Source organism: Curcuma longa, chromosome 11 (genome assembly GCF_044706935.1).
Source record: "Curcuma longa cultivar G26 ecotype Majalengka, Jawa Barat chromosome 11, ITB_CL_G26_1.1, whole genome shotgun sequence".
In the NCBI taxonomy this organism is placed as follows: domain Eukaryota; kingdom Viridiplantae; phylum Streptophyta; class Magnoliopsida; order Zingiberales; family Zingiberaceae; genus Curcuma; species Curcuma longa.
Window position 1 is genome coordinate 10,643,330 of NC_133871.1, and position 26,219 is coordinate 10,669,548.

Sequence of the window (26,219 nt, forward strand, 5' to 3'; positions counted from 1 at the left end):
ATGGAGCACATGATAATATATCTCGATCCTAAATTAAACGTTTTTCTTTACATTTTAATAGGGGTGTCAATTCTGTCGGGTCGACTCGGAACGAAGAAAAACATTAAAAAAAAATTCCAACTCAAATCCGAACTCAACTTTAAAAGTCTAAATTCAAATCCAAATAACAAAAAAAAAAATTCAATTATTATTTTTCTTCATGATAATTTTTCATTTTATCCCAAAACTTCTTAATTTTTAAAATAAAATTTGATTTAATCTCAAAAAAACCCTTAAATCTTAAATTCAAGTCAACTCGAGTTAATCTAAATTCGACCCGAACTCAATTCAACCCAAAGTCTCCAATCCAAACTCGACCCAAATCCGAAACCCCCAATCCAAATCCGATAATTTTTAAGTCAACTTCAGGTCATGTTAACGGATCGGATTCATATTGACACCTCTATATTTTAACTCGTACTCAAATACTGAACTTAATTCACGTTGCACTGTACCCTTGAAAAGATAACCGATATACAAATGTTTAGTTAATGTGGTAAAAAGTTGTACATTGATTTCAAACATCTAATATGACTGACTTCATAATCATTTGTATAGAGATAAATCAGAAAACTAAAGTTGATCCCAATATGAGAGGATAATTCCTTAAGAATGGACCTTTTTTATGAGTTGATCGGTCTCGCTATGAGTTAGTCTATTTGACCGTACTACTAGGAATACATTAAGATAAAAAATAACTCGATGCACAAAGTTTCCATCAATATGAAATTCTGATGAAAGATACAATCACATTAAATTTATTATAGATAGCTTAATCTGGCTAATACATCAAGATTTAACATCAAAAAAACCTAGTCATATTTTTTTATTTTAAATATTCTATAAGCTCTTTAAGTCTCCAACACTTGTGGTGATCTTCGAGTATTGGGATATAATCCAAGTCTCATATTGAAAATACATAAAAAAGATCTTACGGTTATAAGATGAAAGATATCTCATTGATATGAGACATTTTGAGTATAACTCAAAAATAAAATTATGAGAGCTTATGTCCAAAATGGTTAATATCATATCGTTGTGGAGATATATATGGAATCTATTGGACTCTTAAGAGGGTTTCCATATATATATATACACCCTAAAGGCCTCATACTAACAAGATATCTTTCACCTAATGTGGAGCCTCGTCTAACGATTCCAACAGACCCCTTACTAGGAGCTCCAAAATTTCCACATGATTCCATATAGACCTACTCTGATACTACTATTAAATCTAATAAAATCCATATATATCTTTTACCTAAAACACTTCATCATAATGAAGATATCTTTTATTTGATAATCTTGTGATTTTTTTTTATATATATTTTTAATGTAAGACTCCCAAGGGTACAATTGATTTAATTTTATTGAGTCAACAAGGATCTCCCTTATTCTAACGAACACATTAACAACATATGTAAAATCTATTTTTTTTCTAAATACACCTAAATAGTATGATAAGCTTGACCAATTACTTAATATTATTTTCCTAAAGCACGACGCAGTTTCAGAGTCTTTTAACCACACTGGCACCAAGGAATAATGGGTGAAGGAAATTCAAAGGCACCGTGCAATTCAATCTCATAAGTGTAGTGTAATGATAAAAACTCATATGATAAAAAAAATAAATTAAAATTCGAATTCAACGGGAACGATTTTGATTTAATAAATTATATTTTAAATTTATTTAATAGACGAATTAAAAAAATAACTGTCATCGTTAAAATTTGAACACCTAAATTATATATATATTTTTAAAATACTATTCAGAATTGCAACACATAAAATTTGAAAGCGACAGAATATAAAAAATTTTAATGGAAAGGAAGGGCAACCTTTCAAATCAGTCAGCGAGATAAGAGATGTTTTCCGTAGCAGTCAATTATTGTAAATTTTTAATTTATTTTTTCATCGATGGCTGACAGGATCATATGAAAACTAACGTTGTTGGGATGACAAATTCCATGTACCATAATTGGTGAGGACCGTGGAGTCGGATAACAAACAACCCGTGATCCTGACACATGAGCATGATGTTGGAATATGGGTAAAAAACAAAGAAGATAAAATTAACTGTAATAGGAATATGAGTAAACGGCCACATATTTTTAAACAATTAAAATAAATAAATTTATTTATATTGAATTATATTATTAAAATAATGCATTATTTAATGAATTGAGATGTATGTATTAATGCGGAAATTATATAGAGTGATAAATAAATTAGACAGAGCATCTAGCAATAATTTGTTTTTTTTCTTCCTCTTCGTTCCTTCTCTAAGCTTCTATAGACTCTTTTGTATTTCCGTGATAAAATGTAAGTACCAATTCGGCATATAATAATCCGTGCTCTATTCATTTAAATTTTTAATTAGCACCATCAAAAAGGAAAATAAATCTATTTTAAAGAAATGTGATTATCGTAAATTAACCTCAGTTCAGTAATTAAAACTAGTTGTTATTGTACTTATGCCATCTAAGAACCTGTGTTTTGCTATTTTAGTTATATATATAGATAGATAAAGTATCTGCTCCAATAATCCAGCAACAAAGCTTCGATCACCCAGGCCAACAACAGGAGTGTTCTAAGCCCAAGAGTATTTCTAAAACAAAACGAAAACATTCTGCATGCATGTTCATTCAAACATGTTCTTGAATTTCGACGCGAATTAATTGCTGCAATAACACAATAATTACCAACTTATTTGCTGCAATAACACAATAATTACCAACTTAATTGCCTTGCATATTATAATTATAGCTAGTCGAACACAGAGGCGCGGTGGGTAATTGCAGTCAAGGGTGGACGCCGATGGCCTGACGATGGATCAGTGAGTGGCAGCGGCGGAGATGGGGACGCTGTGCAGGACGACAGTCTCCACGGTTAGGCCGGGGCCGAAGCCGAAGAGAACTCCCCATTCCAGCCCTTCGCCGGTGGTGGCCTTCCCCTCCTCGGCCGAGCGGCGCCTCATCTCGTCGAGAATGAAGAGGACGCAGGCGCTGGACATGTTGCCGTACTCGCTCAGCACGTCCCTCGTGGCCTTCATCTTGTCCTTGTCGAGCGCTAGCTCGGCCTCCACCTGGTCGAGGATGGCGGGTCCGCCCGGGTGGGCGATCCAGAAGAGGGAGTTCCAGTCGCTGATGCCCAGCGGCTTGAACGCCTCCGCCAGGCTCTTCTCGATGTTCTTGGAGATGAGGCCCGGCACGTCCTTGCCCAAGTGGAAGGTCAGCCCCACCTCCCGCAGTTGCCCGTCGATCGCCCCCTCCGAGTCCGGCAGAATCGTCTGGCTCGCAGACACCAGCTCGAACAGCGGCCGCTCAGTCGCCGGATCCGGGTCCGCGCCGACAACGATCGCGCCGGCGCCGTCCGAGAACAGAGCCTGCCCCACCATGCTGTCGAGGTGCGAGTCGGAAGGCCCGTGGAAGGCCAGCGCCGTGATCTCGGAGCAGACGACCAGGACGCGGGCGCCGCGGTTGTTCTCCGCCAAGTCCTTGGCGAGGCGGAGGGCGGTGCCGCCGGCGAAGCAGCCTTGCTGGTATATCATGAAGCGATTCACCGACGGGCGGAGCCCGAGAAGCTTAGTGAGCTGGTAGTCGGCGCCGGGCATGTCGACCCCGCTGGTCGTGCAGAAGACGAGGTGGGTGATCTTGGACTTGGGCTGCCCCCACTCCTTGATCGCCTTCACCGCCGCCTCCTTCCCCAGCCTCGGCACCTCCACCACCACAATGTCCTGCCGGGCGTCCAGCGACGCCTCCATGTACGCGCACATCTTCGGGTTCTCCCTCAATATCTCCTCCGTCAAGTATATGTGACGCTTCCTGATCATCGATTTATCACCTGCATGCACATATCAAATCCATGCAGTTCATGCACGTCAGAAAACACACACGCCGTTACGTTGAGCTCATACAAAATCACATCCTTCTCCATTAATTAATTAATTTACGTTACGCACACATTCTCTTGAATTTTTCCTTGAGCTCCACGAGGTGCTCGCTTCTCGTGATGCGGAAGTAGTAGTCCGGGTAGTCGGCCTGGTAGACGACGTTAGGCGGGGTGGCGGTGCCGATTGCCAGCACCGCTGCAGGCCCCTCCGCTCGCTGAGACCTCCGTATCTCAGTCACTAGCTTGGCCATTCTGCAGCTAATATAGTCTTCGTTGTGGCACTTCAATTACACGAAACAGATATATATATACCAGCGGGGTAGCGGAAAAAAAAAGAGGTGGGCAATTAAGAGGTGTCATGTGGTGGATTTTAATTGGCCCTACGCGTGACAGTGAATGTCAGCAAGCAGGTCGATGTGTAAATCAGAAAGTTAATAGTTAATTTTTAGTGGACTACCTTTACTATATCTGTCCTTCGGCCTCTCGTCATCTTGAACTCGACTATTTCAATCCCTCGCTCGATCTGTTGGTCATCTCGATCTCAATCATCTCGGTCTCTCGGCTATTCCGACCTCGACCATTGAGGTCTCTCGGTCTCTTAGCCATCTCGATCTCGGTCCCTCGGTCTCTCAGCCATCTCGACCTCGACCATCTCGATCTCTCCCTCGGCCATTCCGACCGACCACCTCGGTCTCTCTCAGCCATTCCGACCTCGACCATCTCGGTTCCTCGATTTCTCTCTCGGCCATTCTGACCTCGACCATCTCGATCTCTCTCTTAGTCATTCCGACCTCGACCACCTCGGTCCCTCAGTCTCAGCTCGGTCATCCTCGACTTTAACCATCTCGGTGTCTCTCTCGGCCATTCTGACCTCGACCATCTCGGTCCGTCGGTCTCTCTCATAGTCATTACGACCTGGACTATCTCGGACCCTCAGCCTCTCGGTCATCCCAATCTCAATCTCTCGGTTTCTCAGCCATCCTAACCTGACCTCGACCATCTTGGTCTCTCTCTCATGCATTCCGACCTCGACTATCTCGGTCCCTCGGTATCTCTCTCGGCCATTCCGACCTCGACCATCTCGATCCCTCGGTCTCTCGACCATCCCGACCTCGACCATCTCGGTCCCTCGATCTCTCTCTCAATCATTCCGACCTCGATCATCTCGGTCTCTCTCGGCCTTTTCGACCTTGACCATCTTGGTCCCTCGGCCTCTCACCCATCTCGACTTCAACCATCTCGGTCTCTCTCGGTCATTCTGACCTCGACCATCTCGGTCCCTCGGCCTCTATGTCATCCCGACCTCGACCATCTCGGTCTCTCGACCACCTTGACCCAAAAGTTGCCAAAATCCCTCAAGCATGCAAGTCCTGCCAAAGAATCAATATGGTTATAAGTATTGATGCAGGGAGCATCAGATGATCGAACCTTAATTTTGATAATAACAAAAGGTTCAACTTAAATGTGTGATGTGTACTGATGAGCTGATCTAAGTGTGAAGGTAGCATAGGGAAGTTCTAGTTGTGACTAGGCACAAGAAAGTTCTAGTGGATACTAGGCAGTGGAAGTCCTAATGGAGACTAGGCAGTGGAAGTCTTGAATGTAGGCTAGGCAAACCTAACTTGGAGGATTAGATGGAAAATTATGGTCTAGAGGACTAGACAGGAAGACTTGACGGATCAAGTGCATCAAGTGTAAGTCTAGGCAGATCAGGTCAACCACATGTCTAGTAATGCAAATCCTAAGGGCCAAGAATCGAGGATAAGCAGAAGTTCAACAAGTCTGGAAGACTTGATTGCCAACAGATAAATTCTCCCGAGTGGAGTGGGTGAAAGGGGAACAATAGGTGTTGATCTGACCCATGATTTCAAGGGGAACAATAGTTAAACTGTGTCGGTCATCTTCCAGGCGCTCGGAGTGGTTCCAAGCACCCCAGATCTGGATAAAGCGTTGCAGAGTCAAGGGTCGTCCGGAACCTCTACGTTAACATAGATGCGCCCGGAAAGGGATACAAGCGCCTAAAAATGCTGAGTCAGTAGTGCCGATGGTGGATTGACGACAACGTGGAGGCGCCTGATACCCTAATAAAAGTGCCTCGAGCGAAACCCCTTGAAGTATCATTCTACACTCAAGCGACGATCGCCTGCATGCGAAGCATCAACCATGAACGTCGTCGTAACGTCGAAGAGCTGCACCAAAAGTTGATATTTTCACTCTGTTGGTAATTTCATTTTGTGCTTAATTTCATTAGGTTGGTATTGTTATTATCGATCCTATATTTTGTAATCGTTAACTCTTTTTCATAAGAGGGGAGTTATATAGTTGATTACCCGTCAGAAACAATCATTTGATCGTGGGTCTTAGAGTAGCAGCCTATGACTGTGAACCAAGTAAATATCTGTGTGCTCTGTCTTTATGTTTTTATTTTTTCGCTGCATTCTATACTTCTCTAATCGTAAGGATTTACGAGTACTCTATAAAATTTGAAAATGCTACGAAAGCGCTATTAACCCCCCCTCTAGCGTTCTCAACTATCCTACAATTAGTATCAGAGCGAGGGGTGCTCCAACAAAGTGCAACCACTGGTTGAGCAAGTTTTTGATTTTTTATGTTTTTCCAATTCATTCTATTTTCTTCTGCACTACTAATCCAAAATCAAGTCTTGGTATATTCCAGATTTTTCTGTTGTGTGCAAGATTTAAATGACCCGTTAGGAAGGATACAACACTGTAAGGCAGCTCTATTCTCTGGGGAGGACTTTATCTACTAAAAAGGTAGAATGGAGTACCATCTAAAAACTTAGATGGATATGTGGATCGTCATCCAAACAGGGTTCATGATCCCAACCGATAATGATGATCTTCCACAGTCTTGTGAAAAATGGGATGCAACCACCAAAAGAAAAATCGGAACCGACGTTAAGGCAACCCAAACACTACAATGTGGGTCGACCAAAGAAGAATTAAACAGAATCGGTCCGTTCATCAACGCAAAAGATCTATGGGACAAGCTCATAGAACTTAACGAAGGAATGTCCGACATGAAGCTCAGCAAGCGTGATCTCCTCGTCAACAAACTGTACAACATCAAGATGATGAAAGGAGAATCCGCTAGTGGATTGCACGCACGCATCCAAGATCTACTAAATGGGTTTCATGCAATTGGACAATCCATTGAAACTTGGGATGTGATCAGGTACACACTGAAAGTGTTCCTTAGGAACACTTTGTAAACATCTATGATTGATGCTTATAAGGTCTCCAGAGACCTTTCAAAAGTTAAACTTGACGAGCTATTTTCAGAATTTGAATTACACGAGCAAACTAAGACCATCACTGAAGAGAAAGGTATAACTCTTATTATAAGACCAACGAAGGAGAAAAGGTCCAAAAAATAAGTTGAAGGTGAGTCCGATGAATCGTCAGAATATGAAAGCAACGACGAAGTCACAACCGAACTAGTAAATTTAGTTCTGAAGATGCTAAGGGAGAAGCGTAGACTTAGAAGGTCAAAAATGAAAAAGGTGGTGTAGAAAGCCAACTCCAACAAACCACCTACAAACAAGATTGAATTTACTTGCTACGGATGTAAGGAAACTCAATACTTGAATGTGGATGCGGGTTGGTGAAGATTCGAACCCATTTGTTTTCTAGCTTCTGGTGGCCTGTGTCTATTCCTTAACTCCTAAGCAAAAAATAAAAAATAAAAAAACACATGAAAAAGAAAAATTAGCAAACTATACAACCAATGAGCTATTTGATCTTTACATGCCTAGAAAAGCTAAAGGTGAAATTCGTCATCCCAGTGGTCCACATAAGCGATGTATCCACGAACAAACGGAGGAAGAGAGGGGTGAGATCGGTGGTCGTCAAACCTCAACAGCCAAACTGGCAAGCTTTCTGAGCAAGGAAACCCTCCACTTCCGTCTCTGCGCGAAAATACTAACAGTTTGGATCCGCTTCCCATTTGTGTGGTTAGCTTCGCAATCGCCCTTCATCTCTTTGATTCACACATCCTAGCCGTTTGTCACTAACAGATCTTTTATTAACCATTATATGTGGATGCGAGTTGGTGAAGATCCGAACTCGTTTGTTTTCTAGCTTCTGGTGGCCCGTGTATATTCCTTAACTCCTAAGCACAAAAAAAAAAACCTAACCTAAATTATTCATCGACACATATAGAACAAGAACAGTCAATTTAGATGATAACCATTGGATTGATTTACCCCATTAAATTAAGTGGATTGAATAAATATTTTATCAATCTATTTTAAAATGGATCTAAGTGGATTGGTCCGCTTAGGCCCGCGACTCGCGTATAGGTCAGTCTGCGATGGGCTTGAGTAGACATGCGAGTTGGAAAAAAAGTTTTCTTCTAAAATGTAATGAGCTCATGGGTTTAACTCACCTAATCCACAATTAAATTTAAAATTTTTAATATTTCTATATATTTTTTATTTTTTGATAGACTTAGAAGTTTAACCTACCTAATCCGCAATCCAAACATATAATTTTTAGCTTTATATATATATATATATATATATATATATATATATATATAAGGATACGCAGACTGACCTATACGCGAGTCGCGGGCCTAAGACGGACCGTCCTTTAGATCCATTTTAAAATAATTGAATTGCGGTGCCTCAATCCACTTAATTTAATGGGGTGAATCGATGCCAATGTAGAAATTGACTGTTCTTGTTCTATATGTGTCGATGAATAATTTAGGTTAGGTTTTTTTTTTTGTGCTTAGGAGTTAAGGAATATACACGGGCCACCAGAAGCTAGAAAACAAACGAGTTCGGATCTTCACCAACTCGCATCCACATACAATGGTTAATAAAAGATCTGTTAGTGACAAACGGCTAGGATGTGTGAATCAAAGAGATGAAGGGCGATTGCGAAGCTAACCACACAAATGGGAAGCGGATCCAAACTGTTAGTATTTTCGCGCAGAGACGGAAGGGGAGGGTTTCCTTGCTCAAGAAAGCTTGCCAGTTTGGCTGTTGAGGTTTGACGACCACCGATCTCACCCCTCTCTTTGCTCCGTTTGTTCGTGGATACATCGCTTATGTGGACCACTGGGATGACGAATTTCACCTTTAGCTTTTTCTAGGCATGTAAAGATCAAATAGCTCATTGGTTGTATAGTTTGCTAATTTTTCTTTTTCATGTGTTTTTTTATTTTTTATTTTTTGCTTAGGAGTTAAGGAATAGACACAGGCCACCAGAAGCTAGAAAACAAATGGGTTCAAATCTTCACCAACCCGCATGTATTTCAAGGATTGAGTTTCCTTACATCCGTAGCAAGTAAATTCAATCTTGTTTGTAGGTGGTTTGTTGGAGTTGGCTTTCTACACCACCTTTTTCATTTTTGACCTTCTAAGTCTACGCTCTCCCTTAGCATCTTCAGAACTAAATTTACTAGTTCGGTTGTGACTTCGTCGTTGCTTTCATATTCTGACGATTCATCGGACTCACCTTCAACTTATTTTTTGGACCCTTTCTCTTCGTTGGTCTTATAATAAGAGTTATACCTTTCTCTTCAGTGATGGTCTTAGTTTGCTCGTGTAATTTCAAATTCTGAAAATAGCTCGTCAAGTTTAACTTTTGAAAGGTCTCTGGAGACCTTATAAGCATCAATCATAGATGTTTACAAAGTGTTCCTAAGGAACACTTTCAGTGTGTACCTGATTACATCCCAAGTTTCAATGGATTGTTCAATTGCATGAAACCCATTTAGTAGATCTTGGATGCGTGCGTGCAATCCACTAGCGGATTCTCCTTTCATCATCTTGATGTTGTACAGTTTGTTGACGAGGAGATCACGCTTGCTGACCTTCGTGTCGGACGTTCCTTCGTTAAGTTCTATGAGATTGTCCCATAGATCTTTCGCGTTGATGAACGGACCGATTCTGTTTAATTCTTTTTTGGTCGACCCACATTGTAGTGTTTGGGTTGCCTTAACGTCGGTTCCGATTTTTCTTTTGGTGGTTGCATCCCATTTTTCACAAGACTGTGGAAGATCATCATTATCAGTTGGGATCATGAACCCTTACGATCAGATAAGTATAGAATGCAGTGGAAAAAGAAAAACATAAGGACAGAGCACACAAATATTTACTTGGTTCACAGTCATAGGCTGCTACTCTAAGGCCCACGATCAAATGATCGTTTCTAATGGGTAATCAACTATATAACTTCCCTCTTATGAAAAAGAGTTAGCGATTACAAAATATAGGATTGGTAACAACAATACCGACTTAATGAAATTAAGCACAAAATGAAATTACCAACAGAGTGAAAATATCAACTTTTGGTGCAGCTCTTCGGCGTTATGACGACGTTCATGGTTGATGCTTCGCATGCAGGCGATCGTCGCTTAAGTGTAGAATGATACTTCAAGGGGTTTCGCTCGAGACACTTTTATTAGGGTATCAGGCGCCTCCACGTTGTCCGTCGATCCACCATCGGCGCTACTGACTCGGCATTTTTAGACACTTGTATCCCTTTCCGGGCGCATCTATGTTAACGTAGAGGTTCCGGACGAACCTTGACTCTGCAACGCTTTATCCAGATTTGGGGCGCTTGGAACCACTCTGAGTGCCTGGAAGATAAGGTGTCCCGACCAAAACAGTTTAACAACTGTTTTAATCTTCACTTCAGATTTCTAGTGAAATCCTGGGTCAGACCGACACCTATTGTTCCCCTTACCGGGAACGCGCCCTCACCCACTCCACTCGGGAGAATTTATCTGTTGTCAATCAAGTCCTCCAGACTTGTTGGACTTCTGCTTATCCTCGATTCTCGGCCCTTAGGATTTCCATTACTAGACATGTGGTTCACCTGACTTGCCTAAACTTACACTTGGTGCACTTGATCTGTCAAGTCTTCCTGTCTAGTCCTCTAGACCATAATTTTCCATCTAATCCTTCAAGTTAGGTCTGCCTAGCCTACATTCAAGACTTCCATTGCCTAGTCTCCACTAGGACTTCCAATGCCTAGTATCCACTATCCACTAGAACTTTCCTGTGCCTAGACCGAGGGACCGAGATGGTCGAGGTCGGAATGGCCGAGAGAAATACCGAGGGACCGAGATAGTCGAGGTCGGAATGCACGAGAGAGACCAAGATGGTCGAGGTCAAGATGGCTGAGAAACCGAGAGATTGAGATTGGGATGACCGAGAGGCCGAGGGCCCGAGATAGTCGAGGTCGTAATGACTATGAGAGAGACCGAGGGACCGAGATGGTCGAGGTCGGAATGGCTGAGAGAGAGATCGAGATGGTCAAAGTCGGCATGACCGAGAGACTGAGGGACCGAGGTGGTCGAGGTCGGAATGGCTATGAGAGAGATCGAGATGGTCGAGGTCAGAATGGTCAAGAGAGAAATCGAGGAACCGAGATGGTCGAGGTCGGAATGGCCGAGGGAGAGATCGAGATGGTCGAGGTCGAGATGACTGAGAGACCGATGGACCGAGATCGGGATGGCTGAGAGACCGAGAGATCTCAATGGTCGAGGTCAAAATAGCTGAGAGATAGACCGAGATGATTGAGATCGAGATGACCGAAAGACCAAGGGATTGAAATAGTCGAGTTCAAGATGATCGAGAGGCCGAAGGACCGATATAGTAAAGGTAGTCCATTAAAAATTAACTACTAACTTTCTGATTTACACATCTACCTGCTTGCTGACATTCACTGTCACGCGTAGGGCCAATTAAAATCCACCACATGACACCTCTTAATTGCCCACCTCTTTTTTTTTTCCGCTACCCCGCTGGTATATATATATCTGTTTCGTGTAATTGAAGTGCCACAACGAAGACTAATCATCTGCCAGAATGGCCAAGCTAGTGACTGAGATACGGAGGTCTCAACGAGCGGAGGGGCCTGCAGCGGTGCTGGCAATCGGCACCGCCACCCCGCCCAACGTCGTCTACCAGGCCGACTACCCGGACTACTACTTCCGCATCACGAGAAGCGAGCACCTCGCGGAGCTCAAGGAAAAATTCAAGAGAATGTGTGCGTAACGTAATTAATTTAATTAATGGAGAAGGATGTGATTTTGTATGAGCTCAACGTAACGGCGTGTGTGTTTTCTGACGTGCATGAACTGCATGGATTTGATATGTGCATGCAGGTGATAAATCGATGATCAGGAAGCGTCACATATACTTGACGGAGGAGATATTGAGGGAGAACCCGAAGATGTGCGCGTACATGGAGGCGTCGCTGGACGCCCGGCAGGACATTGTGGTGGTGGAGGTGCCGAGGCTGGGGAAGGAGGCGGCGGTTAAGGCGATCAAGGAGTGGGGGCAGCCCAAGTCCAAGATCACCCACCTCGTCTTCTGCACGACCAGCGGGGTCGACATGCCCGGCGCCGACTACCAGCTCACTAAGCTTCTCGGGCTCCGCCCGTCGGTGAATCGCTTCATGATATACCAGCAAGGCTGCTTCGCCGGCGGCACCGCCCTCCGCCTCGCCAAGGACTTGGCGGAGAACAACCGCGGCGCCCGCGTCCTGGTCGTCTGCTCCGAGATCACGGCGCTGGCCTTCCACGGGCCTTCCGACTCGCACCTCGACAGCATGGTGGGGCAGGCTCTGTTCTCGGACGGCGCCGGCGCGATCATTGTCGGCGCGGACCCGGATCCGGCGACTGAGCGGCCGCTGTTCGAGCTGGTGTCTGCGAGCCAGACGATTCTGCCGGACTCGGAGGGGGCGATCGACGGGCAACTGCGGGAGGTGGGGCTGACCTTCCACTTTGGCAAGGACGTGCCGGGCCTCATCTCCAAGAACATCGAGAAGAGCCTGGCGGAGGCGTTCAAGCCGCTGGGCATCAGCGACTGGAACTCCCTCTTCTGGATCGCCCACCCGGGCGGACCCGCCATCCTCGACCAGGTGGAGGCCGAGCTAGCGCTCGACAAGGACAAGATGAAGGCCACGAGGGACGTGCTGAGCGAGTACGGCAACATGTCCAGCCCCTGCGTCCTCTTCATTCTCGACGAGATGAGGCGCCGCTCGGCCGAGGAGGGAAAGGCCACCACCGGCGAAGGGCTGGAATGGGGAGTTCTCTTCGGCTTCGGCCCCGGTCTAACCGTGGAGACTGTCGTCCTGCACAGCGTCCCCATCTCCGCTGCTGCCACTCACTGATCCATCTTCAGGCCATCGGCGTCCACCCTTTACTGCAATTACCCACTGCGCGTCTGTGTTCGACTAGATAATTATAATATGCAAGGCAAATAAGTTGGTAGTTATTGTGTTATTGCAGCAAATAAGTTGGTAATTATTGTGTTATTGCAGCAATTAATTCGCGTCGAAATTCAAGAACATGTTTGAATGAACATGCATGCAGAATGTTTTCGTTTTGTTTTAGAAATACTCTTGGGCTTGGAACACTCCTGTTGTTGGCCTGGGTGATCGAAGCTTTGTTGCTGGATTATTGGAGCAGATACTTTATCTATCTATCTATCTATCTATCTATCTATCTATCTCTCTCTATATATATATATAACTAAAATAGCAAAACACAGGTTCTTAGATTGCATAAGTAAAATAACAATAGTTTTAATTACTCAACTGAGGTTTATGATATCAAATCACAATTTCTTTAAAATAGATTTATTTTCCTTTTTGATGGTGCTAATTAAAATTTTAAATGAATAGAGCACGGATTACTATATGCCGAATTGGTACCTACATTTTATCACGGAAATACAAAAGAGTCTATAGAAGCTTAGAGAAGGAACGAAGAGGAAGAAAAAAAACATATTATTGCTAGATGCTCTGTCTAATTTATTTATCACTCTATATAATTTCCGCATTAATACATACATCTCAATTCATTCAATAATGCATTATTTTAATAATATAATTCAATATAAATAAATTTATTTATTTTAATTGTTTAAAAATATGTGGCCGTTTACTCATATTCCTATTACAGTTAATTTTATCTTCTTTGTTTTTTACCCATATTCCAACATCATGCTCATGTGTCAGGATCACGGGTTGTTTGTTATCCGACTCCACGGTCCTCACCAATTATGGTATCATGGAATCTACCATCCCAAGCCATCTATGACAAAATAAATTAAAAATTTACAATTGACTGCTACGGAAAACATCTCTTATCTCGCTGACTAATTTGAAAGGTTGCCCTTCCCTTCCATTAAAATTTTTTATATTCTGTCACTTTCAAATTTTATGTGTTGTGTTCAAATTTTAATGATGACAATTATTTTTTTAATTCGTCTATTAAATAAATTTAAAATATAATTTATTAAATCAAAATCGTTCCCGTTGAATTCAAATTTTATTTTATTTTTATCATATGAGTTTTTATCATTACACTACACCTATGAGATTGAATTGCACGGTGCCTTTGAATTTCCTTCGCCCATTATTCCTTGGTGCCAGTGTGGTTAGAAGACTCTGAAACTGCGTCGTGCTTTAGGGAAATAATATTACGTAATTGGTCAAGCTTATCATACTATTTAGGTGTATTTAGAAGAAAAAAATAGATTTTACATATGTTGTTAATGTGTTCGTTAGCGTAAGAGAGAGCTTGTTGACTTAATAAAATTAAATCAATTATACTCTTGGAAGTCCTACATTAAAAATATATTAAAGAATCTCAAGATTATCAAATAAAAGATAAGGGTCTGTTGGAACCGTCAGAGAAGGCTCCATATTAGATGGAAGATATCTTATTAGTATAAGACCTTATATATATATATATATATATATATATACATGGGTGGAGCCACGTACAACGCTACCCGGGCTATAGCCCGGGTAGCTTCCATGAAAAACTTTAAATTTACAGTAGAATTTTTTTAAAAAAAAAAACTAAGGAGCCAGCCCGGGTGGTCTCGTCGGAACAGTCTACAGTCTGGAGATCAGCCCGGGTAAATTACCCGGGCTGGCTCCGCCATTGTGTATATATATATATATATATATCCACAACGATATGATATTATACACTTTGGACATAAATTCTTACAATTTTATTTTTGAGTTGTACCCAAAATATCTCATATCAATAAGATATCTTCCATCTTATAACCGTAGAATCTTTTTAATGTATTTTCAATATGAAACTTGGATTATATCCCAATAGTCAAAGCTCACCACAAGTGTTGGAGACTTAAAGAGCTTATAGAATATTTAAAATAAAAAAATATGACTAGATTTTTTTTAATGTTATATCTTGATGTATTAGCAAGATTAAGCTATGTATAATAAATTTAATGTGATTGTATCCTTTATCAGAATTTCATATAGATGGAAACTTTGCGCATCAAGTTATTCTTTATTTTAATGTATTACTAGTAGTACGATCAAATAGACCGACATATGGCAGGATACATCAACTCATAAAAAATCTATCATATGGTGAGACAGAGTTGACTCATCATGTTGACGGGTAGGAAATCTTCAATTTAATTCAACTCAAGATGGATTGTAAGTTAGGCGAGTTAACCCACAGACTATATATATATATATATATATATATGTTACGGCAGATATCCACGATGACGTCAGCATGAGCTCGAGTTTGATCCGGGTCTGACCTGAATCTCATCCCGAGACCTGGTAAACCCTGTACAAATCTCCCTTGGTCTGATAAGCCTCAGCCGAATCCCTCATTCGGCCACGGTCCTCGCCGAATCCTCATTCGGCCCTAACCCTTTGCCGAACTGTCATTCGGCCCTAGTCTAAGCCGAATCCTCATTCGGCCCTAATCCTTTGCCGAATCCTCATTCGGCCGTAGCATTAGGCCGAATACCCATTCGGCTCTATCCCTAAGCCGAGTCCCTCATTCGGCTCTACCCTTTGCCGAATCCTCATTCGGCCGTAGCATTAGCCGAATACTCATTCGGCCTTATCCCTAAGCCGAGTCCCTCGTTCGACTCTACCCTTTACCGAATCCTCATTCGGCCGTAGCATTAGCCGAATACCCATTCGGCACTATCCCTAAGCCGAGTCCCTCATTCGGCTCTACCCTTTACCGAATCCTCGTTCGACCACACCCTCGCCGAATCGCCCTGCGACACCCAGGCCCACCTCATTATGACTTCTGACAAGCTCACGCCACATTTAATTAATGCTGCATGTACACAAATGTCGACGAGATGATACTTTTACGGCGATGGGACAGGGAACTCAATTGTTCCTGAAATCTCATTAATCGTGATAAGACGTTCCTTAATGATGACGTGACACGTGCGCACGCTCATCCTCTCTCTTAAAAGACCACTCCGTCGGACAGGTAAGGGGGTCGAACTCTCTCTACTTTTACACGCTCAAGTCTTTACTGTTCATCTTCTTCTTTCTCTCGCCATTGCTAACTTGAGCGTCGGAGTGGTCGCGCTGGGGCACCCCCTGGCCGTCCTACTGACGTTCCCTGTGTTTTCATGTATCGAGGAGCCAGCGGCGCACAAAACCCTCCTTCCTGCTGCGATCCAGCTTCAAGGGAGGTCCTGAAGCCCCTGAAGCTCGCACCGCTCTCCTCCTCTTTTTCTGCTGTTCCAGCCCACGACGAGCTAAGGTCCGGTGACGTGTCTAGGAGCAGTTCTCAACCGGAACATATATATATATATATATATATATATATATATAAAGTTAAAAAAATTACGTTTGAATTATGTATTAGGTAGGTTAAACTTCTAAGTCTATCAAAAAATAAAAAATATATAGAAATCTTAAAAATTTTAAATTTAGTTGCAGATTAGATGAGTTAAACCCACGAACTCATTAAATTTTAGAAGATTTTTTTTTTCTAACTCGCGGGTCTACTCAAGCCCACCAACCTATGCAGGTTGCGGGCCCAAGCAAACTAATCTATTTGGATTCCTCTTAAATAAATTGATAAAATATTAATTTAATCCATTTAAATTATTTGAGAGGACGAATCAATCCAACAGCTTTCATCTGAATTGACTGTTCTATATGTGTGGGTGAATAATTTAAGTTAGGTCTGCTTGTGATATTGATACTGTATCGAGGTTCCAATGACTTAGCAGAGAGCATGTAAAGATCAAATGGTCGTATAGTTTGCTAATTTTTCTTTTTGTTAGGAGTTAAGGAATAGACACGGGCTACCAGAAGCTAAAAAACAAACGAGTTCGGATCTTCACCAACCCGCATCCACATTCAATGGTTAATAAAAGATCTGTTAGTGACAAACGGTTGGGATGTGCAAATCAAAGAGATGAAGGGCGATTACGGAGCTAACCGCACAAATCAAAAGTGGATCCGGACCGTTAGTATTTCCGTGCGAAGACAAAAGCGGAGGGTTTGCTTGTTTAGAAAGCTTGACGATTTTGGCTTTTGAGACTTGACCACCATCAATCTCGCCCCTATATTCCTCTGTCAGTTCCTTGATCCGAATCAAAGAGATGAAAGGTGATTGCGGAGCTAACCACACAAATCGAAAGTGAATCCCAACCGTTAGTATTTCCGTCGGAGATGGAAGCGGAGGGTTTCCTTGCTTAGAAAGCTTGCCAATTTTGGCTTTCGAGGTTTGAACAACAAAGAAAAATGATACACTACAATAAAAAGTAAAATTCATTATCCCAACGGTCTCATACAATCAATTCCATTATCATATATGAGAAAGTAAATCGAGAAATTACAGTTGACCACGACAAAAGAAAAATGATACACACGGTAAGGCAAAAGACATGGATTAGAAAGTATTGAAATAATGAAACAAAGAGCATTCATCCAAGGCATGAGCATCAGCTTGCCCTGCTGTGCCCTGTTTGCACAGGTAAAATGGCCTAACTTCGTAGTTTGTTCGGTACTTCTCGCTGCAAACTTTGGAGGACAGTAATTCAAACAGTTTGTATTTAACGAGAATAAAAAGTGAAATTAAGGTTTATTAGATTTGGATTATGAAGGTTACTGATCGTTGATTACAAAAGAACTTTCCATCTTATCTAAAGGAAATGTTGGGGGAGAGTTCAAAGGTGAGAAGAACATGTCGTCGTTGCTGGACGGTCTTGCAGGCTTAAACTCGTAAGGACCGGCCTTCGGCCCCCAAACCTGCTTAAGTAAAACATATAACCAATAAGACACCTTGGTAGGCGTTCTGACACGCATTTTAGTAGTTGATCAGACTGATGCATGAAGGTGGTATCACAATTAAAGACTTCACCTGATTCCCCCCCTCGTCGTATCCTCTGTCCCAAGTATGTACTTCGCCATTTTTGTGAATAGTGAGTTCAGACGAACTGTAGGATGCACCACCCTGAAAATGAAGAGCAGTGTTTAGTTAATTGATTATGTATAGCTGGAACCAAAATTTTTGTAAATCCCCTCTGGTTCGATATTCGTTGTTTTTTCAAAACTGGATTTCATTAAATCTAAATGAAATTAAGCTAAAGTTGAAGAGAAGTCCTGAGGATACCCATGTGTTAGGAAAGCCACCCGGTGGACATGTACCTTCATACAGACAACGCTTTGCACGTTCACAACGGGAGAGGTGAATAGTAGTCAGATGTTCTGCAATGTCCTGAAAAAGAAAGCAATGACAAAATGCAAAAATATTATTCACAAACAAACAACTATTGTTCCCTCTCAGAGCATGTGGTTGATGCTTAACAACATTATAGCAAATAAACTTCTAAAATATATCTACCATAAAAATTCCAGATGGACGGAAATCATATCCTGATAAGTTAAAGAATACTACACTGCATGAAGAGTTGTTTTACTTGTTTCTCCTCAAAAATTCAGTTTCCTAGCCAATGTAAAGGTTAGCCACTAAATGAAAGGTGTAAAGTAATACTCTAGGGAGAACAATTAAACATAAACTGTTGGGAGAATGATGGCTCAGAAGAGCTTGGCTATATTAATTGCAATATGGTGTTAATAAATAAAAACTTTTGGCACCATGATCCCTATATACTATTGATTAGCTATGTGAATTTGTCCTTATCCATCAAGAAAATCTGGGTCAAATAATTGTAAATATTTGCTAACCAAAGGGAACCTCTAATTTGAATCTATGGAGCTCCACATAAAACACAAAAATCTGTTGGCTCAAACCATACCCCAAAACAGATCTAGGCAGGAAATTACAGTAAACTAAAACCATACCCCAATGACCTCCTCCGGCTGTGGCCTTTGATCCCTTGGACGGTCACAAAAGTTTTTGTACTCCTCCACATCTCTTATAGCATATGAACTCAACTGTCCATCAAAAATATTTAAAAGAGTTACAACAAAAAAAATGAGTTATGAGCTTATAATTTCACTTTTTCTTGGCCCTCAACTTTTCATTTGTCCCATTTTGGTTCACCTGGCCCCGTAGGAACCAACTTGAGACACAATGGTGAACTTCTGAGATAGCTACAGGACCAACATGACGTATCTAATTGAACTAAAGGTCAAATTGCGAGAAAAAAAATTGCACTCCATGTCAAAATGAAACTGATACAACACAGCAGAAGGATAGAAATACAATCCTCACCCAGAAGAAAGTTACCTTTTCTCCGGGTGAGAGGCGACAAAAATTGAGCTCCATGTCAAAATGAAACTGATGTGACACAGTGGAAGAATAGAAATACATTCCTCATCTAGAGGAAAGTTTCCTTTTCTCTGGGTGAGAATCGGCAAAATTTCCTCTGGGTGAAAATCATATCTATATTCCTTCCATTGTGTTGCATCAGAACCTAGTCCAGAGAATTGAGAACACAAATCCGAATGTATTAAACAAGCTAAACAAATAAAAGAAACAGAACTGTTTCTGACCTCAACATCACATTTCATCTCTTTTGGACAAGGCTTCACCATATAAAATCTCTGTGGCAAGTAAAAAAAATGGCCATCAGTTGACAGGTAGCTGTTAGTAAATTCTCAATCAATACCATAGCAAAAGAAGAGTAAATAATGAATCAACTCATGAAATGCAAGAATTATCAACCTGACATGCCATCTGCTAATTATAGCACACGGATGCTTCTTAGAGACAGTGGGGGTAAAAACTCAGACAAAAGTCAGTTGACAGTAAACTTCAAGTTAATCGACCATTTCAGACTTCCAAAACATGATAAGGCAGAATCAATTATGCCAGTTTAGAAACCACCAATTATACCTTTGAAATGGAAACTACCTTCACAAACACAATGCACCCACACTTATCATGAAGATTTGTAGAAATGGACCAACAGGGCTACTAGAGAAATTATAATTGCAAACATTTTGCAGAAGGATAAATACAGATTCAGGCAGAGTTAAAGAACAAAGCAATAGCATCAAGTGTTTGGCATGGCTCGAGGGGGAAATGCCCTGTGGAACAAGTCAAAAAGTTGTCATAGAAACAGATGCTTAAAATTCTTCTGGTGCAAATAATGAAGACGCATACTCAGACAAAAAAATGAACTAGGTGAAGAAAGATTAGTATTCCAATGTAGCATGCTTCCGAACAAAGATTTAAATTTCAATTTCCCTATCAAAATTATCTTACTTGCTTAAACTCAGGTAGAATCTTAATGGCAGATGTAGTTATTCTCATCACCTATTTCAAACCAACATTACTCAGACACAAGTATGAGTATCCAACACAGATCCAAGTGTCTGATACATCTATTTTAAAAAACTTTACACATGATCAATAAAAATATTAATTGTCCACATACAAGGTAGGTGTCCAAGTGACAAGAAGATAAGTAATCAAATCATCATGCAACATCTATTTAACCAGCAAAGTAGAGATTTACATGAACTAGTTATAAATTGTACACTTAAGAACATAGCACATTATTTTGAAGAAGCAGTCAACATACTTGTCGAAAAGGTTTCTGAGGAGTCCTCCAAAATGCCTGTGAAAAGAAATTCAAGGGAAAAAAATTAATTTCAGTTTGAGAATATATGATAGAGGAAAAAGGAAAACCCATAAAGAAAATAGGTTATAGAACATCAAAGAAAAACTAAGTGACCTGCTCAAAGTACAAAACCTTTGATCCATCTACCATCTCTGTCGCTGGGCATGTAATCATTCTGTTTTGGAGTAGAAGTGTTAAAGAAGATTTAGCATAGTTAGGGTTGTAAACTAACATAACTTGGTGAACAAGCTCAATTAGTACTCATTTATGCTTGTTTAATATGAAGGAATTTAAAATAAAATAAGCTTGAACATATGTTTAAGCTAGGAAAGACTAAAAAAGCAACCTTGAATGCTAGAGAGCTGATCTCTTTAATGTCCACGAACAAAGTTTGTGAAACATACATGTATACAAACTCATCTAAGACTCATCGATGATGTGATTTCTTTATGTTTATTCAAACATATAAAGAACAAAATACATTTATATATTCATGACCCTATTTGTGGATAATAATTTTGATAGTTTACAAATTGTAAGGTTGTAATGTATTTTAAAAATTAATAAATTATATATATTCATAATAGTGTATGTTATTTTCTTTGATAGATGACAAATTTTAAGGTCCCAAGTTATTTGAATAACAAATAATATAAATTTCACCTATTGGATCAAGTTTAAGATAACTTACAAGGACATCCTAGTCTCTAATTGAGCTTAGTGAAAGCTCAATCTCAGTTTATGCTTGGTAAGCTTTTTGTAAACAAGTCAACACAAAATACTATGCTTGGTAAATAATGAACCTGGCTCAAGCTCATTTATCTTGTTAAATGAAGAAGCTCGAACATAATCAAGCTTCATGCATCTCATTTATAGCCATAGGCATAATCCTTGAAAATGATAATAGCAATATCTTTTCCAATAGGCAAGACTTAGCTTGCTAATTCTCATTGTCATTCACTTGTTTTGAATCATTTCTCAAAAGGAAAATCTATAATACAATTAAATCCTAAAAAAAATACAATCTCATATTAGTTCATATAAAAAACAAGAAACGGATTTTACTTTTCTTTGGGTATCTTACCAATGTTTTTCTTCTTTGTTAACTGACAGTGGAAAGATAAGTAATTTAGCAAGGGAAGTGAACGAGGTTGATAAATTTGACCATTACAGGAAGGATTTGACAATCCAAACTATTTTAACAACTTGAATTTTAATACACAAGATTAAAGAATGAATTCATGAAAAAACACTGGATAGCAATTCAAGATTCACAGTATCTCTTGGCCCAAACAAGTAAACCGATCGTAATATTGATAAACGAAACGTCTATGTGACTGGACGAAGACAAAGACATATGCGATTGGCCATTAGTAGTATTCTTAAAATCTCAGCGATCCTCACTTCAAACGTAATCAGGGGAGATAAAATGTTAAGCACAAGTTCACGATACGTGCTACTGGAACAGGAATTCGAATAAACATAAAAGGATAGAAACGTGGTAGAGAAATCTTGCCCCCACCTTATGTTGAAGTAATTGTCAGGATCCCTGCGAGCCTGTTCCCGAGAAAACTTCACAAAGAAGAAAAGATCAAAACCGACCAGTTACCATGCCTTTCATATTCACCCTAACCCAAAGAGAACCCCAGAAAGCAAGAAAGGGGAAACCGTGAGGGAACCTTCTCCCCGACGAGGGAATTCGTGACGGCGCCGGCGTGATCCCATCTGGTGGTGGACTTCCTCAGGCGCTTCAGCAAAAGGACGCCGCCCAACAACACCAGCGCCTTGAGGACCAGCCCGCGAGCACGGCCGGGTCCAGTCCCGGCGCCGCTGCTGCTCGGCTCCGCGCTCGAGACCATCCTCGTGCTCCGCTGCTCGAGACCTAATTTCTTACCGATTAATTCCCTTGCATTTGACTAATTAAGGAATTATCATTATAGCTTATAATCATAAAATAAATTAGCAATAAGCATATTTATGATTTTTTTTTATCTTAATCCACATATTTTCAAAATATAAATTAATAAAATATGCATATAATTTAATTTAACCGTAAAAATAATTTGCCCTTTAAAAAACCTCACTTTCTTTATTATAATACTTGATCTCTAGATAATGATTGTCGTTATTATTGAAGGTGAAAATGATGGAATGCATATCTTCTCATCTGTTTATCTATTATTATAAAATAATATAAGACGGTGATCATTTATTTTATTTTATTGTTCGTCTAAAATTAGGTAAAATGAATTTTTTCTTTTTTCTTTATTTATTTTTCCCAATTTCAATATCTCACAGCGGTGCCCAAGGTCGCTTGTAGTCGTAGCTAGCCGCTAAACAGCTCGTGGCTAGTGGCTACCTCACGATCGTGCTCGCACCACTAAGGTAGACTCAACTCGAAGCCGGGACATCCAAATCTAAGCATCTCCTCGCATCAGTTTCACATCCAAATCTCAATAGCAGGAAACCAGATGGCAGTGTGAATAGTTCAATAGACCCCAAAAGTTTCAACGAGAAGGCTATTGCAGCCCCCGGGACATAGCTGAGTTGGTTATGACGTAGCAAACTTGCAGAAAAGGGCAAGGGTTCGAATCCTGGCGAAGTCAGACAATACCCTCCTACGTTGTGGCCAACTGCCTCGATTTACCTCCTCACAAATGGTTATGGGATCGACTGTGTGGGACCGCTAAGGTGGTGGATTCCACCTTTTGCATAAGAAGGCTATTGCATCCTTAATTGCCTGGAAGGCAGGTCTGGTGCCCAAGGGCGCAGCCGCAGTCAAATCTACTCGGGCTATAGCCCGGGGTCGACGGCCTTAGAAAGGAGAAAATTTCGGCCTTAGAAAGGAGAAAATTTCCGATTTACTATAAGAGAAAAGAGAAAATGAGAAGATTGGCCCGGATGACAACACGTTCATCACTCACAGCTTGCGATTAGCCCGGATAAATCGTCCGGATTGGCTCCGCCATTGCTGGTGCCGAGGAAATATCCCACGAGAGAAAATCTCCATGGCTGCTCTCCATTCTGCAGCTCCTCATTTGACAACTCTAAGTTCAAGCTATTGCCTGAGCAATCAATATTCTGCACCTTTTCAAGCTTTGCATCGTCAGAATCAGAGATGTAGAAGGTAAGAAGGAACTCCAGGAATGCAGCGGTCTGCAATTTGCACTGCCATGACAGATGCACTACGACGAAGCAGATTGATCGAATAGGCAGGTTCAGATGGAGTTGCCTCCCCGCAGTGTCTCCTGACATTGCTGACGGCTAATGGCTTCCCGTTTCTCTTCGTTGTTCTTTGTCAGTTCATTCAGCTGCTCGATTACTTTGCCTACAAGCCCAAGCACTTGGTCAGAACATAGCTCCAATGACCGCAATGCTTCAGAGCCTTTGAATACTTAATTCTTCTGTGAAGCAAGTTTCCATCATAAGAGTAGATGGAGTTTCTTCAGTAGTGTCTTGTTCTGGCTCGTGCATGATTCTCAGACCCTGCTGTGAAGTTCATGAAACCAAAATTACTTATATTTTTAAAATTCGAATCAAATTTAAATATTATTCTACTCAATTCAATTCAGTTCATTTGCAACCCTACTAAGCCAATTAGGAAGATTAGATCAACAAGACCTAATGGGCCGGCCAAACGAAATGGTTGATCTTGCCGTATCAAATGTCTTGATTGGAAACTAAATTTTCTTTCACAAAAATAGGAAACTAAATTTTATTAAAAAAAATATTTTAAAATCCTTTAAACTTTCTAAAATTTCTTTTATTTTATAAAATTAGTTACCTTTATAATATGTTTTTTTTTCAACTAAACTATATGTAGCAGAAATACTCCTTTCTAAAATTTCTATAACTTCTCTTCTATAAAATTAATTACCTATTATAAAATTATTCTTACATATACTTCTTTTATAGAAAACAAATAAATAAATAATAGAAATTAATATATTTTTTAAAATATATTTTTAAAAAATATTTTTTTACCAATAAGTTATTGTTTTTTGGGTAAACTAACAAGATTAAACCTTAATGACAAATGCATTATCTTCAATCATTGAAACCTATGCAACCTTTTAGATAGACGCGCGAGACACAAGGGCTATTTCATTTTGGAAGAATTATCTATCTTCTACCCAATTCAATCATTTCAACTCATTATATATGTTGAATCAACTCTAATGAAATTGGCCGATCGAGTTCTTCTTAATCTCAACTCGATTCCTCAAAAATCTAATGGTCGCCCATTATTATTAATTTCTATCATTGTTGTCGTAGTAGTATGCTCGTTAACTACTATAATATAAAATAAAATAAATTTAATTTAATTAAAATTATAATAAATTAAATATTATATTATTATATTAAAAATATTCTTTATCAACTTGATTGTAGAGAGTGTCGGCTCGATGGACCATGACGATGATTGATTACTTGCACTAAATTAAGGGCAACAGTGAAATGATTAAGGTAGGTCGCTAGCTAGAGCACCGACGCTATGCACGTAGTGTAGTGGTAATTAAACAAATTAAAGACCAAGCAATTTAAAATTCAAAGGATATAGACGACAAAATTAAGGACTGATGAGAGCGATACTACATGCCTTAGCTTGCTTGCAGTAATTAATATTGAGCAACGTATATATATATAATTAATGAATTAATGATCTATCTTAAACTAATTAATTAATTAGTTAAGATGGCATGAAGACTAAGAACTATATATATGAGGGCGATATATATAGTATGGTATATATATATATATAGTTAGAGAAATGATATTCTACGCGATGGGTATTTACGCGACCCGTGCGTGACACCCCCGACACCCAGCCATTTTCGCCGCTGCCGCTTCGCCGTCCGGCCACCGCCGGCCGCCGACCAAGCCCGGTCGACGCGCCACTCGTCGGCGCGCCGACAGGTGTCGGATTCCGATCGGATTGTGGTCGAAATCCGACCGAATTCGGTTGGAAATCGCTGAACCAGCGCGCGGGCCACTGTGGGCCAAATCACGGCCGGTTTCTGGCCAAATTGCGGCCAAAGACCGGCCCAGGAAGGACCGCCGGCGGCCGACAGTCCTTCCTCGGTCGGTCTTCGGCCGTGATTTGGCCGAAAATTGATCACAACAGTGGCCGCTTATTGAATGCGACAGTTTCTGACCGAATTCGGCCATATTCTGGCAGTTAATAATTTAACCTAGCTAGATATTCACGTACGACACATTGCAAACGTGCCTGCCTGAAAGTAATTAATTAATTGAAGAAATAATTAATGGATGCATGATCATGCCTGATGCATGCACGTCTAGTCATAGAGTCATTCTTAGCTTATTAATTAATAGTGAGGTTAAGTACAGTGGGCCGGTTAATAGCTTTTCACGATGAAAGTTCTTGATTCGGTAGTAACTAGGGCATGCCTCAGTTGGCAATCATGTAATAGATTTGCCACATTAAATA

General features: G+C 40.7%; 4 protein-coding genes across 4 annotated transcripts; 2 read left to right on the forward strand and 2 right to left on the reverse strand.

Moving 5' to 3' along the window:
- Nucleotides 1-2,868: 2,868 nt before the first annotated feature.
- Nucleotides 2,869-4,181, reverse strand: LOC141838597 (chalcone synthase 2-like). The gene is made up of 2 exons (XM_074726115.1): nucleotides 4,001-4,181; nucleotides 2,869-3,882 (listed from the first exon to the last, which is right to left on the reverse strand). The coding sequence occupies exons 1-2, from the start codon at nucleotides 4,179-4,181 to the stop codon at nucleotides 2,873-2,875; spliced, it is 1,191 nt and encodes a 396-aa protein (XP_074582216.1). The 3' UTR covers nucleotides 2,869-2,872.
- A 2,552-nt stretch (nucleotides 4,182-6,733) lies between these two features.
- On the forward strand, nucleotides 6,734-7,162 carry LOC141837091 (uncharacterized). The gene has a single exon (XM_074724557.1). The coding sequence runs from the start codon at nucleotides 6,734-6,736 to the stop codon at nucleotides 7,160-7,162; it is 429 nt and encodes a 142-aa protein (XP_074580658.1).
- A 4,614-nt stretch (nucleotides 7,163-11,776) lies between these two features.
- LOC141838654 (chalcone synthase 2-like) lies at nucleotides 11,777-13,242 on the forward strand. The gene is made up of 2 exons (XM_074726192.1): nucleotides 11,777-11,957; nucleotides 12,076-13,242. Exons 1-2 carry the CDS (start codon nucleotides 11,777-11,779, stop codon nucleotides 13,083-13,085), a joined length of 1,191 nt encoding a protein of 396 aa, XP_074582293.1. The 3' UTR covers nucleotides 13,086-13,242.
- A 4,356-nt stretch (nucleotides 13,243-17,598) lies between these two features.
- Nucleotides 17,599-22,665, reverse strand: LOC141839228 (chromophore lyase CRL, chloroplastic). Its single transcript, XM_074726926.1, has 9 exons — nucleotides 22,447-22,665; nucleotides 22,290-22,339; nucleotides 20,882-20,942; nucleotides 20,729-20,764; nucleotides 19,695-19,745; nucleotides 19,041-19,133; nucleotides 18,349-18,453; nucleotides 18,097-18,189; nucleotides 17,599-17,984 (listed from the first exon to the last, which is right to left on the reverse strand). Exons 1-9 carry the CDS (start codon nucleotides 22,624-22,626, stop codon nucleotides 17,841-17,843), a joined length of 813 nt encoding a protein of 270 aa, XP_074583027.1. The 5' UTR covers nucleotides 22,627-22,665; the 3' UTR covers nucleotides 17,599-17,840.
- Between the last annotated feature and the right edge of the window lie 3,554 nt (nucleotides 22,666-26,219).